At 40.3% G+C, this 15,658-nt stretch overlaps 1 protein-coding gene across 1 annotated transcript in view; it reads right to left on the bottom strand.

Moving 5' to 3' along the window:
• Positions 1 to 4,177: 4,177 nt before the first annotated feature.
• LOC135524047 (PHD finger protein 21A-like) overlaps positions 4,178 to 15,658 on the bottom strand; it is a 121,412-nt gene continuing 109,931 nt past the window's right edge. Inside the window, exon 18 of the mRNA XM_064951188.1 lies at positions 4,178 to 14,675. Within this exon, the coding sequence (XP_064807260.1) occupies positions 13,926 to 14,675 (750 nt within the window). The 3' untranslated portion in view covers positions 4,178 to 13,925. The remainder of the gene's footprint in view (positions 14,676 to 15,658) is intronic.

The following is a 15,658-nucleotide window of genomic DNA, read 5'->3' as shown; positions in this document are numbered from 1 at the left end:
CACTATTCCTGTGTTAGGGCAGATCCAGGGTACCAGTCCGGCATGAGGGGAAGGAGTGGACGCTACTGCTCGTCATTGTTAAAGGAGAAAAATCAGCTTTGCTCAGCAGTAACTGGCTACAAAAGATCAAGTTGAACTGGGGAGAAATCTTCAGTCGGAGAAATGACAAACCAGTGAGTCAGGCTACACTCACTAACATGCTGGAGACGCACAAAGAACTTTTCAAAGATGGCTACGGTGAAATACAAGACTTCACAGCAAAAGTCAGAGTGCAAGAAGGAACCAAGCCTATCTTTCACAAACCACGTCCAGTTCCCTATGCTCTCTGGGCCGCTCCAATAGTTGTAGTCCCAAAGAAAGACAACACCGTCAGAATGTGCGGTGACTACAAGGTCACAGTAAATCGCTGCATACTACCAGAGGAATATCCACTACCAAACGCTGAAGATCTGTTTGCCACTCTAGCTGGTGGGAAGGTTTTCAGTAAGCTGGACCTGGCATTCGCTTATCAGCAACTGAAGCTGGATCCGGAGTCAGAACAGTATCTGACCATCAATACACACAAGGGGCTATTCAGATTCAGTCGTTTGGCCTATGGAATCTCGACAGCTCCAGCAATATTCCAACACACAATGGATCAGATCTTGGACGGTATAGACAATGTTGTGTGCTTCATGGACGACATCCTCGTGTCAGCACCAACCATTGGAGAGCACCTTGTAATGCTGGACGAAGTTATGTCAAGACTGAAGAAATACGGAGTGAGAATGAAACACAGCAAGTGTGAGTTCCTCCAGGACTCAGTGGAGTATCTCAGATACAAGATTGATGCACAAGGCCTGCACCCAACCAACAGCAAGGTGGAAGCAATCATAAACGCATCAGCACCCACAAATATCTCAGAGCTGAGGTCATTTTTGGGGCTCCTGAACTATTACGGAAGGTTTGTGGCAAACTTGTCCACATTGTTGCATCCACTTCACCAACTGCTGCAGGCCGTTACAAAGTGGAATTGGTCCCCACAATGCGAAGAAGCATTCAAGAGACTTGCAAACAGCGTCTGCTAAAGAGCAAGTGGCTTGCTCACTACAACACAGAGATGAAGCTGAGACTCGCGTGTGATGCATCTCCATACGGAGTAGGAGCAGTCATCTCACATGTTGTACCGTAAGGTGAAGAACACCCTATTGCATTTCCATCGCGGACTCTGTCACCAAGTGAGAAAAATGATACTCAAATTGAGAAGGAAGCCCTGAGCATTATAATAGGAGTGAAGAAGTTTCACAAATACCTCTACGGAAGGAAGTTCCAACTGCTGTCAGATCACAAGCCTCAGTTGGCCATCCTTGGACCAAAATCAGCTATACCAACCCTTGCTGCACTTCGAATGAAACGTTGGGCTCTGATATTGTTAGCCTACGACTACGAGATTGAGTACAGACGATCCAGTGATCACGCAAATACCGATGCACTATCAAGACTACCATGCAATAGTGACTCCGACAGTGAAGATGATAGAGCAGTCTTCCAGATTTCTCATTAACGAACTGCCCATATCTGCTTCAGACATAGCAGAGGAAACAAGGAAAGACCCAGAGCTTTCCAAAGTCTTGGACCTTCGTAAATGACGATACCCTTCGTCCATTCATCGACAAGAAAGACCAGTTTAAGAAGGCCTGGACTAGACTCGAGGTTCAGTCTGTGCCCACCCACCAAAGGCTTCCCCGGTTCCTGTTTACTTACGTTGAACACACCACACACAGTAACGGAATGTACACCAGCTGAACGGTTTCTGAAACACCAACCACGTACCCGCCTGACATTGTTGAAACCAGACTTGTCAAGCACTGTGGCAAAGCACCAGCTAAAGCAGAAGAAAGCACATGACAGACACTCAAAGACTGTCAGAGAATTCAAAGAGGGAACGAGGGTGATGGTACATGATTTCAGATACCCCAAGCGCCTGTGGAACTCAGGTGTGATTTTGCAACGCAGAGGACCTTTCATTTACCAAGTTCAAATTGGCCAGGTCAACGTTCATGTGGATCATCTGCTACGGTCCAACGCCCCAGCAGAGACATGCCGAGAGAACAAGAACAATAACGACCCCCAGGACTATTCTCCTGACTGCGGACGTACGGGAGAGACAGAGCCTGACCTTACACCCGAACCTGGCCCACCACCGGAAGCCCAGGAGGAGCGGAGATATCCTATTCAACAGCGAAGGGCACCTCAAAAGCTTGACCTGTGAGTTGAGCTGGTTAAGGAGGTAACAGACAGTAAAACAAACAAACACTTTAATATGTCCTAGATAAAAGGAAAGAAAAAGGACATTACCTGGGTTAGTTATTAGGACACAAACTCCATCTTTGGGGCAGAATAATCCCCTGGATTTGTGCTGGGCTCTGAAAAGTCTGCTTCAACCCAGTAGTTGAAAAATGTTTAAGAATGTATTGTTGAGATATTGCATTAGTAGTTCCCTAACATATTTACCTGGTTCTCTGGGGGTTAAACACTATGGGGGAGGAGTGTAGTATCTGGGATCTACATCTGTTTATATTAGTTACTATGCTGTTACTAAGCAGTAATGTATTACGACTGTGTTACGTTACTACAACTAACAGGAAATGCACATGCACACTAGGGTGCCGCGAACTGTAGAGCACGAGGGGTTTTGACTAAACAAAAACTAACTGTACTCTCGTCTCCTGCCTGGTCATTTCTCCACAACACAAATATTACAAGTGCTATGGCCACAAATCCCAAATTCCAAAATATTGCGGCAGTGCTAATTTGGTCGTCAAGGCTGCCGCTTTCGGAGGACGCTCGTGTATTGTCAGTAAAGACGGGTCTACAAATAATGATACTCAAAAAACAAACTTACATTTATCGGCGAAGTTTGCTGTTCCTACACAACAACAAGGAAAAGCACAGCAGCATAGTCATACTATGTGATAGATTCCAGATATGTCGTGCACTGCGCTATTTCCAGATATTTCCTAGATTCTAACGCTTTCGGAAGCCATTTTCATTGGCTAGTAATACGACTCCCCACCTATAAAATCTGCAGGGTCTGCGTTGAGCACTTTATCTACCGACCCAAGACTCCGTGATCCATGTCGTTGACGCACCGCCACTCTTTGATTTCACTAGTCCACGGAAATGCAAAGTTGTTCCTATTAGAAGTAATTACTATGAGCCAGCCGAATCTCTCGGCTTTGACCATATTTTTATTCCAGGAAATGACATGAAAAACGGAAGAAAGCTACTTTAGTTCAGAGATAAAAGACGCAGTACAAAAATGTGAGTTAAATTGTCACCTTTCTTCCAACGCGCATTACTAGATGTGCTGTGTGGGCGCGAGAGAAACAACCTTGAGACTGAATGCTCAGAAACGAACCTATGGAATTTTTACACGCAAAAAGTAAAACAAGTTTTGACATTTAGGCAGGGTAGATTGAGAAACTGTCCTCAAGTATGTCCTCCAAAAATATTGCTGAAATCAATTTATGGCTGAAATCATTTGAAAATGGTACACAATCAAAACAGACCTCATCAGTTATCATGGACAATGTCACGCCTTGGTCTTAGTATTTTGTGTTTTAGTTAATTAGTTGGTCAGGCCAGGGTGTGAAATGGGTTTATGTTATTGTGTTGTCGTATTGGGGTTTTTGTAGGCATTGGGATTGTGGTTGATTAGGGGTGTGTTTAGTTTAGGTTTGGCTGCCTGAGGCGGTTCTCAATCAGAGTCAGGTGATTCTTGTTGTCTCGAATGGGGAACTGTATTTAGGTAGCCTGGGTTTCACTGTGTATTTCGTGGGTGATTGTTCCTGTCTCTGTGTAGTTTCACCAGATAGGCTGTAATTAGGTTTCACGTTCCGTTTTGTTGTTTTGTATTTGTCTCAGTTCTTTTCATGTATTCGTCATTTGTTTCATTAAAAAACATGAGTAACCAACACGCTGCATTTCGGTCCGACTCTCTTTCGACAAACGAAGAACGCCGTTACAGACAATGGCCTAATATAAGCGTGAAAGTAAATTAAAGTTATATTTAAACTATTTAGTTAAAAGTAAATAGTTAAATGATAGAACAAAATTTAAATGAAATTCTAAAGAAAATATTATTTTGACTACTCCCCCTCCCAAACTTAAACACACACTTCAATGACAAGGCAGGTTGCTTTTGACAATTTATTAACAAAATGATAAAATAAATAAATACAAATTGATCAAATTTTCCTAATATCAACTTCTTCCCATATTCCCTATAGTATTTTCTAAACAATGCATACAAATAACTAATCACAGAAGAGGCTCAATACAGGAGAGAGGTAAGAAACACACTGGATCACTCACAATGTCAGGTGAACAAACAAATGAGAGATCTGTAACAGAAGAGATGTCAAAAAAATAAACACTCCTTTTAAAATGATGAAAAATACAAACATTTTACAAATATTTTGTTTTGTGTAATTAACCATTTACACAATTCAGCACACCAGGTGAACCTTTTATTCGTATCGCTACAATGCATCATCTTTCACCAAATGTAGTTTTTTTTATTATACTTTTTCACACTCTTAAAGAAGAAACTCCTCCCAATTGAATTTACAGTGGATGAGGTAAGACTCTCAAGGTGTTACAACAATAGGGAAGTCACAACATATGAATTATAAGTATTATGTATGATGAAATGCATCAACAATATTAGAAGGCCACAATCATGACTTGGTATACCATAAGAACAAAACAATCTAGACTATATTAAAAAGCCATTGACAGAATATATAATGCACTGGTGAGAATGTATAAGTGAGCTACTCTAGATTCACTCTGGAATTAACTGGAAATGCCATTGTTATGCATAAAATATACTACTTCCACTGTAAAACCCACAAGCCCAATAACATACATCTGAGTGAGTCTCAGCTGCCAACTGCTTTTTCTTTCACACCTGTGAACTTATACATTGTACTGAAGCAGAAATTAACCGTTTTTGAGGCTGATATTTATTAAATGCATAAGGGCTTCCAAATATAAATGCACATTTGCTTTTGGTATATTGGTTTTAGAGATTAGTACTTTAAATTAATGTGTTAATTATTATTTATATATTTTTTTACAGGACAGTATACTGAATTTTGCACTCACTGTCCCAAAGTAACAATAACATTAGGCATGGTGCATTAGTGAAGGCAGAAATTGAATCAAAAGAATGGTCCAATTGCACAGAGACTTCATAGTTCACGGCATTAAAATCCTCTGCCATTAGATAATTCCAATGAACTGGGTGGTTTGAGCCCTGAATGCTGATTGTCTGAAAGCCGTAGTATATCAGACTGTATACCACAGGTATGACAAAACCTGTATTTTTTACTGTTCTAATTACGCTGGTTACCAGTTTAGGAAGTTTACATACACCTTAGCCAAATACATTTCAACTCAGTTTCACAATTCCTGTCATTCATCAGACTCCATTGTGAGACGCCTCACAGAGGATATTCAACCATAATTGCAAATCCAAGATCTCAATATCCTTACAGTAGAAGCTAACAAAACACACAACCTGACAAGGTGCACACTGATCAGTAAAGAGAAGAGAAGCTACCATTCTAGAATGCTCCCTTCTTTCTGCAAGGTTCTCACAGTGACAAACAATAGGATTACAAGAGTGTTCTACACTTTCTTCATTTGATCCAATTCAAAGTTGCCAATTATTTTATGGGATGAGAATTAAGTGGAGTGACTAATCTTAGCTAGTCTGAGGAAACTGATGAGACTTATCTCCTTTATGTATACATTGGGCCATTTAAAAAGACACCAATCTGTAGAATCTCGGATGAATGATTTATTTAAACTTTTATCACATTCCCAGTGGGTCAGAAGTGTACATACACTCAATTAGTTTTTGGTAGCATTGACTTTAAATTGTTTAGCTTGGGTCAAATGTTTTGGGTAGCCTTGCACAAGCTTCCCACAATAAATTGGGTGAATTTTGCCTCATTCCTCCTGACAGAGCTGGTGTAACTGAGTCAGGTTTGTAGGCCACCTTGCTCACACACACCTTTTCAGTTCTGCCCACAAAACTTCTATGGATTAAGGTCGGGGCTTTGTGATGGCCACTCCACTACCTTGACTTTGTTGTCCTTAAGCCATTTTACCACAACTTTGGAAGTATGCTTGGGGTCATTGTTCATTTGGAAGACCCATTTGTGACCAAGCTTTAACTTCCTGACTAATCTCTTAAGATGTTGCTTCAATATATCCACATAATTTTCCTCCCTCATGATTCCATCTATTTTGTGAAGTCCACCAGTCCCTCCTGCAACAAAAGCACCCCACAACATGGTGCTGCCACCCCAGTGCTTCACGGTTGGAATGGTGTTCTTCGGCTTGTAAGCCACCCCCTTTTCCCTCCAAACATAATGATGGTCATTATGGCCAAAACAGTTCTATTTTTGTTTCATCAGACCAGAGGACATTTCTCCAAAAAGTACAATCTTTGTCCCCATGTGCAGTTGCAGTCTGTAGTCTGCCTTTTTCATGGCGGTTTTGGAGCAGTGGCTTCTTCCTTGCTGAGCGACCTTTCAGGTTATGTCGATACAGGACTCGTTTTACTGTGGATATATATACTTTTGTACCCATTTACCCCAGCATGTTCACACAAGGTCCTTTGCTGTTGTTCTGGGATTGATTTGCACTTTTTGTACACCAAAGTACGTTCAACTCTAGGAGACAGAACACATCTCCTTCCAGAGTGGTGTGATGGCTGCATGGTCCCATGGTGTTTATACTTGCATTCTATTGTTTGTACAGATGAACATGGTACCTCCAGGCGTTTGGAAATTCTCCCAAGGATGAACCAGACTTGTGGAGGTCTACAATTTTTTCTGAGGTCCTGGCTGATTTCTTTTGATTTTCCCATAATGTCAAGCAGAGAGGCACTGAGTTGAAAGGTAGGCCATGAAATACATCCATCAGAAGCTTTAAAGCCACGACTTCATTTTCTATAATTTTCCAAGCTGTTTAAAGCCACAGTCAACTTAGTGTATGTAAACTTCTGACCCACTGGAATTGTGATACAGTGAATGATACATGAAATAATCTGTCTGTAAACAATTGTTGTAAAAATGACTTGTGTCACGCACAAAGTAAATGTCCTAACCGACTTGCCAAAACTATATTTTGTTAACAAGAAATGTTTGAAAAATGAGTTTTAATGACTCCAACCTAAGTGTATGTAAACTTCCAACTTCAACTCTTATAGCAATAAGTTACCTCAGGGGTTTATGATATATGGCCAATATACCACGGCTAAGGGCTGTATATCAAGGCACTCTGCGTTGTGTCATGAATAAGAACGGTCCTTAGACGTGGTATATTGGCCATATAGCACACCCCCCTGGGCCTTATATTTAAGCAATAACATTATTGCCAGAGATGCCATACAAAATGGTGTTTATTTGTAAGAAAAGCTTGAATTTTCTTATACTGAGACATCCATCCACTGTATAATATAGTTATGGAATCATGTTGCCAGAATGGAAAAAGAAAAGTGACTAATTTCACATAAAAACCGAAGGTAATGTGTATTAAAAACGTTTGACAAACATTTGTATAAAAAAACTTGCATAAGATGGCATAATTTCTGTTGGAATGATTGGAAAGCTGCTGCTAAGGGGGTTTAAATGGTCAATCAGAAGTTGCTACATCCATTTTTTGGACTTATAAATTAATGATATGTACCCGTTGATTCTTGAATATAACTTAGAAAGTAAATGCCTCATGAGCTTAGTTCAACTGTCGTTCCCATCAGAACCCAAAATAAACTTGTTTTACTCCAATGTTTGTAAACAAAGTAAGATAAACAATGTAAAGCCTCAAAACATTAAAACTACAATTTTGATATCATGGATGGTCAGTCCTGGCATCCATAGCTCTGTCTATTCATTTTAGAGTGGTTACTTTTTCCAGCTCCATCCCTCGGCTTTTTACCAAAACAGTGGCTGGAAAACGCTTTGTTATTGTTTCAACTGCTGAAAAAATCCAATGCAGCAGTTGTCTCAATATCAAATCATTTCAAGGTAACAATTAAGTACCTTACTGTGATTGTTTTCAATTAAAATGCTCAGCAATAAATGAAATAGTTTCTTAGCAAAGAGCAATTTCTTATGCAAGACTTTTGGTAGGACTGTCTGGGAGTGGTCTGAGTCGGACAGGGAAAACTAGCTATTATTGGCAGAGGTTTGAAACTTCCTTATTGTCTATTAACTTTTCCGCCTAGTGATGTCACCAGGCAGGATGAAATTTCAGGCTGTCTTTTCAAACAGCTCTTACACTAAAATGTCACTATCATTTTCATAGTATTATTCCAACAACATACTGGAAATATTTATAAAACACAGGAAAATCACATTTTCATATGACCTGATATTATCAAGCTTACGGCAAGACAGACAAAAGAATGGGTGAGAAAATAAAAAAAGGTGCAGAAGTAGGGGACAAATAATGATCACTGGCGCGATCCTGACTGAGTTTTAATGCTGAGGAGACTAGACTACCACAACATGCCTATGTAGAATCTCAACAAGAGAGAGGTAAATTCAGGGTAAAAGGATATCATCCAGATTTCTATTTCATATTATATACACACATCACATATTTTAGTCTGGGAAATCACCCAAAGTGCATCACAAAAAAAAAACATTCTAAAAGTCACACCTGTTTAAGAGTTTTTGAATAATCCTTCACAAATATCGTACCAGTTCCTGTGACATTTGAACAAACTACTGAGTGGTGCACATCTATGAAGAAACCACAGAAATTTGCCCATTCATTTTACAGGTGTTCCCCAATACAGATCATTCAAAATAAATTGAATTCACCTTTTAAGGACAAAAAATACATTTCAAAAATACATTTAAGGCAGCTGCTATACAGACTACTTGTAGAAAAAACAAACATATCCAATAGCCTGAAACAAAGTCAACTCAACGTACTTAACTTAAAGCTTAAAGTTATTTTCCATATGCTGATTCAATTGTGCTCTATATTTCAGATACATATATTTGCTGAAGATTCTTGAGTTTTGTGGGTGGATATAAAATCACATGGGAATAACATAGGACAAGAAATAGACCAGTGTGTTTGTGTAGTAAGTTAATAATACAAGTCACAGTGCAAGTCAAGAGACAAAATATGCTGTTGGAAGAAAGGCACTCGAGGTACCTAAAAAGGGGAAAGATCAAGTTGCTCTGTAACATACGTTCAGGCTTTACAGACAATGTCTGAATATTTTGTTGTATTCAAGGGAAACAGTATGAAAAACATGGGACACCCAGGAAATCAATTCTGTACGGTCTTGATGTAGATATGTCCTTACGAGTATCGTGTAAGACTCACAAGGCAAAGAACCCCTTTCATTCAATCTATGAGGAAGTACAAGACAGTATAGCCATTGCAGTTGATTGCATATCTTTGTCAAACTATCCCTTTTTCCTTGGACATTAAGATGGGTTAAAATAAAAATAGAAAAAATGAATCTCTATAACGACTCAGAGAGGAGAAAATATAGATGCTATTTATTATATAGCTAACTATAAAAAAATGTGCAATGTTAAGAAGACGTCGTCCCTTGAATGTCATATATTTGTTAAATTATTTCAAGTCCCTGTTATTTAAACAGCAAACATTCTCCAAAGATATGTCGATTGGTCATGGATTGAAGTAAACATGATGAACAGTGGGGTCTGAAATGATTGACACCCTTGATAAACATGAGCAAAACATTAAGGAAATTACATTATTTCATACAAATACAAATGACAGATTTTGTTTAACAAGTAATACTTTTCCCCCTCAAAGGTAGGGATCAAAAATGTTGACACCCCTGTTTTCAATACCTCATCTTGTTAGGATAACGGCACTGAGCCTTTTTTCTACAATGTTTTATTAGTTGGAGAACACATTGGGAGGGATATTAGACCATTCTCCCATACAGTATCCTTCCAGATACTTGATATCCTTTGACTGCGCTTATGGACTGCTCTCTTCAATTCATATACAGGTTTTCAATGGGTTTCAAGTCCGGAAACTGAGATGGCCATTTCAAAATGTTGATTTGGTGGTCAATAAATTCAGGAGTGTGCTTGGGGTTATTTTCTTGCTGAAAGATCCACTTGCGGCCAAGTTTCAGCCTCCTGGCAGAGGCAACCAGGTTTTGGCTAAAATGTCCTGGTACTGGGTAAAGACATGAAAATATAGCTCTTTGGCCGCACACAGTGGTGGGTTTGGTGTTGAAATTAGAATGCATGAGCAGAAAAGACTATTATAAAATATGGTAGGGAGTATTTTATGTTATGCAGCTATTTTGCTTCCACAGGTCCTGGGGTGCTTGTTAAGGTCAGCGGCATCATGAACTTTACCCAGTATCAGGACATTTGAGCCAAAACCTGGTTTCCTCTGCCAGGAGGATTTGGAAGGACTCTGAATGGACGAATGGTTTTAGATCCCTCCAAGTGTATTCTCCAACTCATAAAACATTTTATAAAAAGGCTCAGTGCCATTATCCTCGTGAGGTATTAAAATGCTATTGACAATAGGGGTGTCAATAATTTTGACCCCTACCTTTGAGAAAAAAAGATTACTTGCTAAAACAAAATCTTTCTGAGCAATTGTATAAAATAATATACTTTCCCCATTTTGTTGAGTGTACAATATAGCTAAGTATTATAATTATTTATTTTAGTCATTTTTGCTCATCTTTATCAAGGGTGTAAATCATGTAAGACCCAACTCCATGTTGCCCTCTTTGCACTTTATATAATGCAACAGTATAGCATAAACATTTTTTTTTGTTAATTTCAAATGAGAAGACCTGAGGCTCGCTCAAAAAAGATCCTTCACAGATCTTCTGAATGGTCCCAACCCCAAAGGTTTATGAACAGTCTGGTGAAATTCATGATCGACTTGGTCGAAAAATGGAAAAAACCTGGGTATTGGCCCAACAAATTATAAAACAGACAAATAAACTCAGCAAAAATACAAACGTCCCTTTTTCAGGACCCTGTCTTTCAAAGACAATTCGTAAAAATCCAAATAACTTCACCAAAAGAAAGATGCCCAGGGTCCCTGCTCATCTGCGTGAACGTGCCTTAGGCATGCTGCAAGGAGGCATGAGGACTGCAGATGTGGCCAGGGCAATAAATTGCAATGTCCGTACTGTGAGACGCCTAAGACAGCACTACAAGGAGACAGGACGGACAGCTGATCATCCTTGCAGTGGCAGACCATGTGTAACAACACCTGCACAGGATCGGAACATCCGAACATCACACCTGCGGAACAGGTACAGGATGGCAACAACAACGGCCTGAGTTACACCAGGAACGCACCATCCCTCCATCAGTGCTCAGACTTTCCGCAATAGGCTGAGAGAGGCTGGACTGAGGGCTTGTAAGCCTGTTGTAAGGCAGGTCCTCACCAGACATCACCGGCAACAGCAGCGCCTATGGGCACAAACCCACCGTCGTCGGACCAGACAGGACTGGCAAAAAGTGCTCTTCACTGACAAGTCGCGGTTTGGTCTCACCAGGGGTGATTGACGGATTTGCGTATATCATCGAAGGAATGAGCGTTCACCGAGGCCTGTACTCTGGAGCGGGATCGATTTGGAGGTGGAGGGTCCATCATGATCTGGGGCGGTGTGTCACAGCATCATCAGACTAAGCTTGTTGTCATTGCAGGTAATCTCAACGCATTTACAGGGAAGACATCCTCCTCCTTCATGTGGTACCCTTCCTGCAGGCTCATCCTGACATGACCCTCCAGCATGACAATGCCACCAGCCATACTGCTCGTTCTGTGCGTGATTTCCTGCAAGACAGGAATGTCAGTGTTCTGCCATGGCCATGGCCTGCAAAGAGCCAGGATCTCAATCCCATTGAGCATGTCTGGGACCTGTTGGATAGGAGGGTGAGGGCTACGGCCATTCCCTCCAGAATTGTCTGGGAACTTGCAGGTGCCTTGGTGGGGTAACATCTCACAGCAAGAACTGGCAAATCTGGTGCAGTCCATGAGGAGGAGATGCACTGTAGTACTGAATGCAGCTGGTACTGACTGTTACTTTTGATTTTGACCCCCCCTTTGTTCAGGGACACATTATGTAGGTGGAACTTGTGCAGTTTATGTCTCAGTTGTTGAATCTTGTTATGTTCATACAAATATTTACACGTTAAGTTTGCTGAAAATAAACGCAGTTGACAGTGAGAGGACGTTTCTTTTTTTGCTGACTTTATGTTGATGGAGCATTACAAAAAAAAATACCAGAGGAAGCCAAATCTATTGAGTTTTTGGGGATTGGTCAATTCTCTTATCCAAGCATGTTCCAGCAGTAGGAGAGAGGGAACATTTCTCCTGGACAAGGCCTAAGACTCACTCTCAAAGATCAGTTGGGTCATACAAAAATATTTTGTTGGGACTAAATTACATGACAACAAACAAAATGCATAATCTGTTTTGTTCCATACGTAACATACAAAAAAGCTTTTCAGCACTTATTTGTTATACAGCAAGCTTGTGCTTTAATCACCAAAATGGACTGAAACAACAAACCCTCCAGTTTCCAGAAAATAAAGATATTTTGATGAGATTGTTGAATAAGCACTTATTTACCAGGGATTGCCAATTCCCAAGATGGTATTGAATAATACATTTCGTTCTTTATCTTTCCATACAGTTAGTGGACATGTCCCTGCTATATTTGGATACAACAGCATTTTGGCAGTTCAGAATTAAACAAAAATGTACATTTCATAATATGCAAAGGTCACCTCTTTTAAAAGATAATTAAATGCATAAACTATGCCAGTTAAAAACATTTATTAACAAACAACTGTTTTATGCAACAGAAATGCACTTACTTTTGAAGACTAGGAAGACCTGAATGAATATCTTATCCTATAAAAGAAACACACTGCAGATATATTTTTGCGTGTTTGTTTTTGACAATGCAATATTATTGCAATTTCACATTTAGTGCTCACAGTTGACACTGACTCACAAATTTAACTCAATTACTGCACTGGATCTACACCATTTTAAAACATTAAGATACCATGATACCGTGATCTGACTCCACTCTATCTTGAGATGACCGTCTTTGTTAACTGGGTCTTCCTCAGCAAGGCCCTAACCAGCCAGCTCTATAAGCAGTTTGCCTCATACTTCCAAAGCACGTGGATGCTGCTTTACTTTCTTCTTTTTTGCCTGAGGTTTTGTGTAAATGGGTCCATAGTTATCGGTCATGTAAGAGTGAGAATGGGGAAAGGGGAGGAAGGTATTGGGATAACTGAAGGCTCTCCTGTTTTACCTTTTTGATTTTCAATGACGATCAAACACCTCAATGTTTCCCCACTGTTAACAAATACTGACACTTTTTCAAAGTCCTGTCCCTCAGCTGTTTTGCTTATGTTTTGGTTTTATTTTGTTCTCAGTTAATGCCGTAGAAACATGGCCTCTGTTCAGCACGCAGTCTTTAGACATCTCTAACCTGCATCCGAAGATAGAAGAAAACAGAAGATAACCTAAGATAAACCCCTATGAGAGTTCTGAGGGGAACTGTTGCAGGCACACACTGGTGTGATGTTATAAATTCTTACTTTTACCATTACTACTGCTCTTTTCTATCCTCAAAATTGGCATGACACTGGTACACAAGCCACCCTTTCACCCATGTTTGTGGTATAATAACCTACAGCATCCAATAGCAATCTCAGACTTGGGCTGTAGATCTACTATTTACACAGTCTGAATATACATTGGAATCAAGTATGTATATAGATTGCCAATTTCAGTTACCTTTCAAAAGTGAAAGCTAAAGTCTTCTTTTTTTATGTTGGGGGGTTTTCAATCCAAGAGATGGAGTGTTAGTCTTTATTGTCCAAACTGTCGAGAAGAGCTTGCAAAGATTGCTGGGAAGGTTCTGAGGTGTTGATGTTGTTGGTGCTGCTGTTGTCAATGTTTGTGTTCTCTTCCTGTTCCATCACCTCCTCTGTGCTGTTCGTGGTGGTGACCTTGTTCTCAGGTATGGTGTTAGTGTTGTTAGTACAGCTCTCATCCATGCTCATGTCAGTACACACAAGGTCAGTGGTAGCATTGTTTGTGGCCACTGTAAAGTTCACTGCACCGACTACTGCATTGGCTTCCGTCACTTCCTCAGCGTTATTGAACTCAGCACCAGGTTCAACACTGCCGCCCACTGCAGTCTCAGTGTAGACCTCGGCAGCAGGCTCAACGCAGATGTCAACAGCAGCCTCAGCACTGATTCCTGCTACCTTGTCTGTGGCAACATGAGCTACAACAACCCTCGTCCCGGCTTCAACATTGGTGCTGTTCAGTGCTGTGACCTCGGCCTTTACCCCATCCACAAACTGGATATGGACTTCTGCTACAGCATGGGTGTTGATGGCGTCTACTGCATTTTCAGCTGGGACAATTGCATCCTTGGCCCTGATGTCTTCTGTGATGTCTTCTGTGAAGGCACCTGTACCCTCGGTCTCCACGGTTTGACTGAAATGGATAGCCTGAATGAGGTGGACCAAGTGTTTGACCTTCTCCAACGAAACTTGCATTTCGTTCTGTCGAGACAGGATGGTGTTTTTGGTCTCCATGCATTCCTATTTAGAGGGGAGGAAACAGGGTTGGGCATTTCAGAATAATGGTCATAATAACATCATTTAAATTAATCCAATAAATGAAGTGACTTAAAGGTAGACTCAGTGATATGACAGATGCAGAAAGTAATCAGCATATTGGGTAAATTTTTGCAACAACTAAGAGCATTGAAGCGCGAGGTTCAACTTCTCCACTGTTTTGGTCCCGTGGCTACCACACAGTAACAGCGTGAAGCGAACCTGTGCACAGATACTGTGACTGTGTGAGAGCAAAGTCTTGCATCTCGCTTATCGAAATATATGCGGTGCTGCTCATGGCAACGTTATTTCGCAGAGTCTACCTTTTAAAATAACAGTTTCAAAATACAATAATGGCTTGTGGAGTCCCACAATGCTCTATATTTAGACCGTTATTTTTTATATTTTACATCACTGCACCTCATCTGGTGTCAAATGTCTCCATTTGGTTTCAGTCAGGTTAAGACTCCCAGGAACTAGTCTAAGCTATATGTTCGATTCCCAGTGACACCCACGTAAAATGTATGCACGCATGACTAAGTCGCTTTGGATAAAAGAGTCTGCTAAATTACATTTATTATGTTGGTTCCTGACAGATCCACATTTGCTTCCTAACAGGCCAGATAGCAAGCTTGATGTCTCCATCTCTGGCAAATTTTTTAAACTCTCTCTAATTATAGCACTACCAGTGATGTTTTTATAAATGTATCGTTTTTATAAATGAGCTAAAGTATTAGTATAACAAGGTAACCGCAAACTAAGACTTTATCCGATTAGCAAGCATTTTGCTATGTAACTAGCTTTGTTATCAGTATGCAAATGTATCTATGGATGCGTTTCTATGACATTTTAAAAATGTATTTAGCTTTTATTTAACTAGGCAAGTCAGTTAAGAACAAACGCTTATTTACAATGACGGTCTACACCGGCCAAACCCAGACGACGCTGGGCCAATTGTGTGCCACCCT

The sequence above is a fragment of the Oncorhynchus masou genome, chromosome 31 (genome assembly GCF_036934945.1).
Source record: "Oncorhynchus masou masou isolate Uvic2021 chromosome 31, UVic_Omas_1.1, whole genome shotgun sequence".
Taxonomy (NCBI): domain Eukaryota; kingdom Metazoa; phylum Chordata; class Actinopteri; order Salmoniformes; family Salmonidae; genus Oncorhynchus; species Oncorhynchus masou.
The sequence above is the reverse complement of the archived record's forward strand: the minus strand, read 5'-3'. Positions and strand labels throughout refer to the sequence as shown.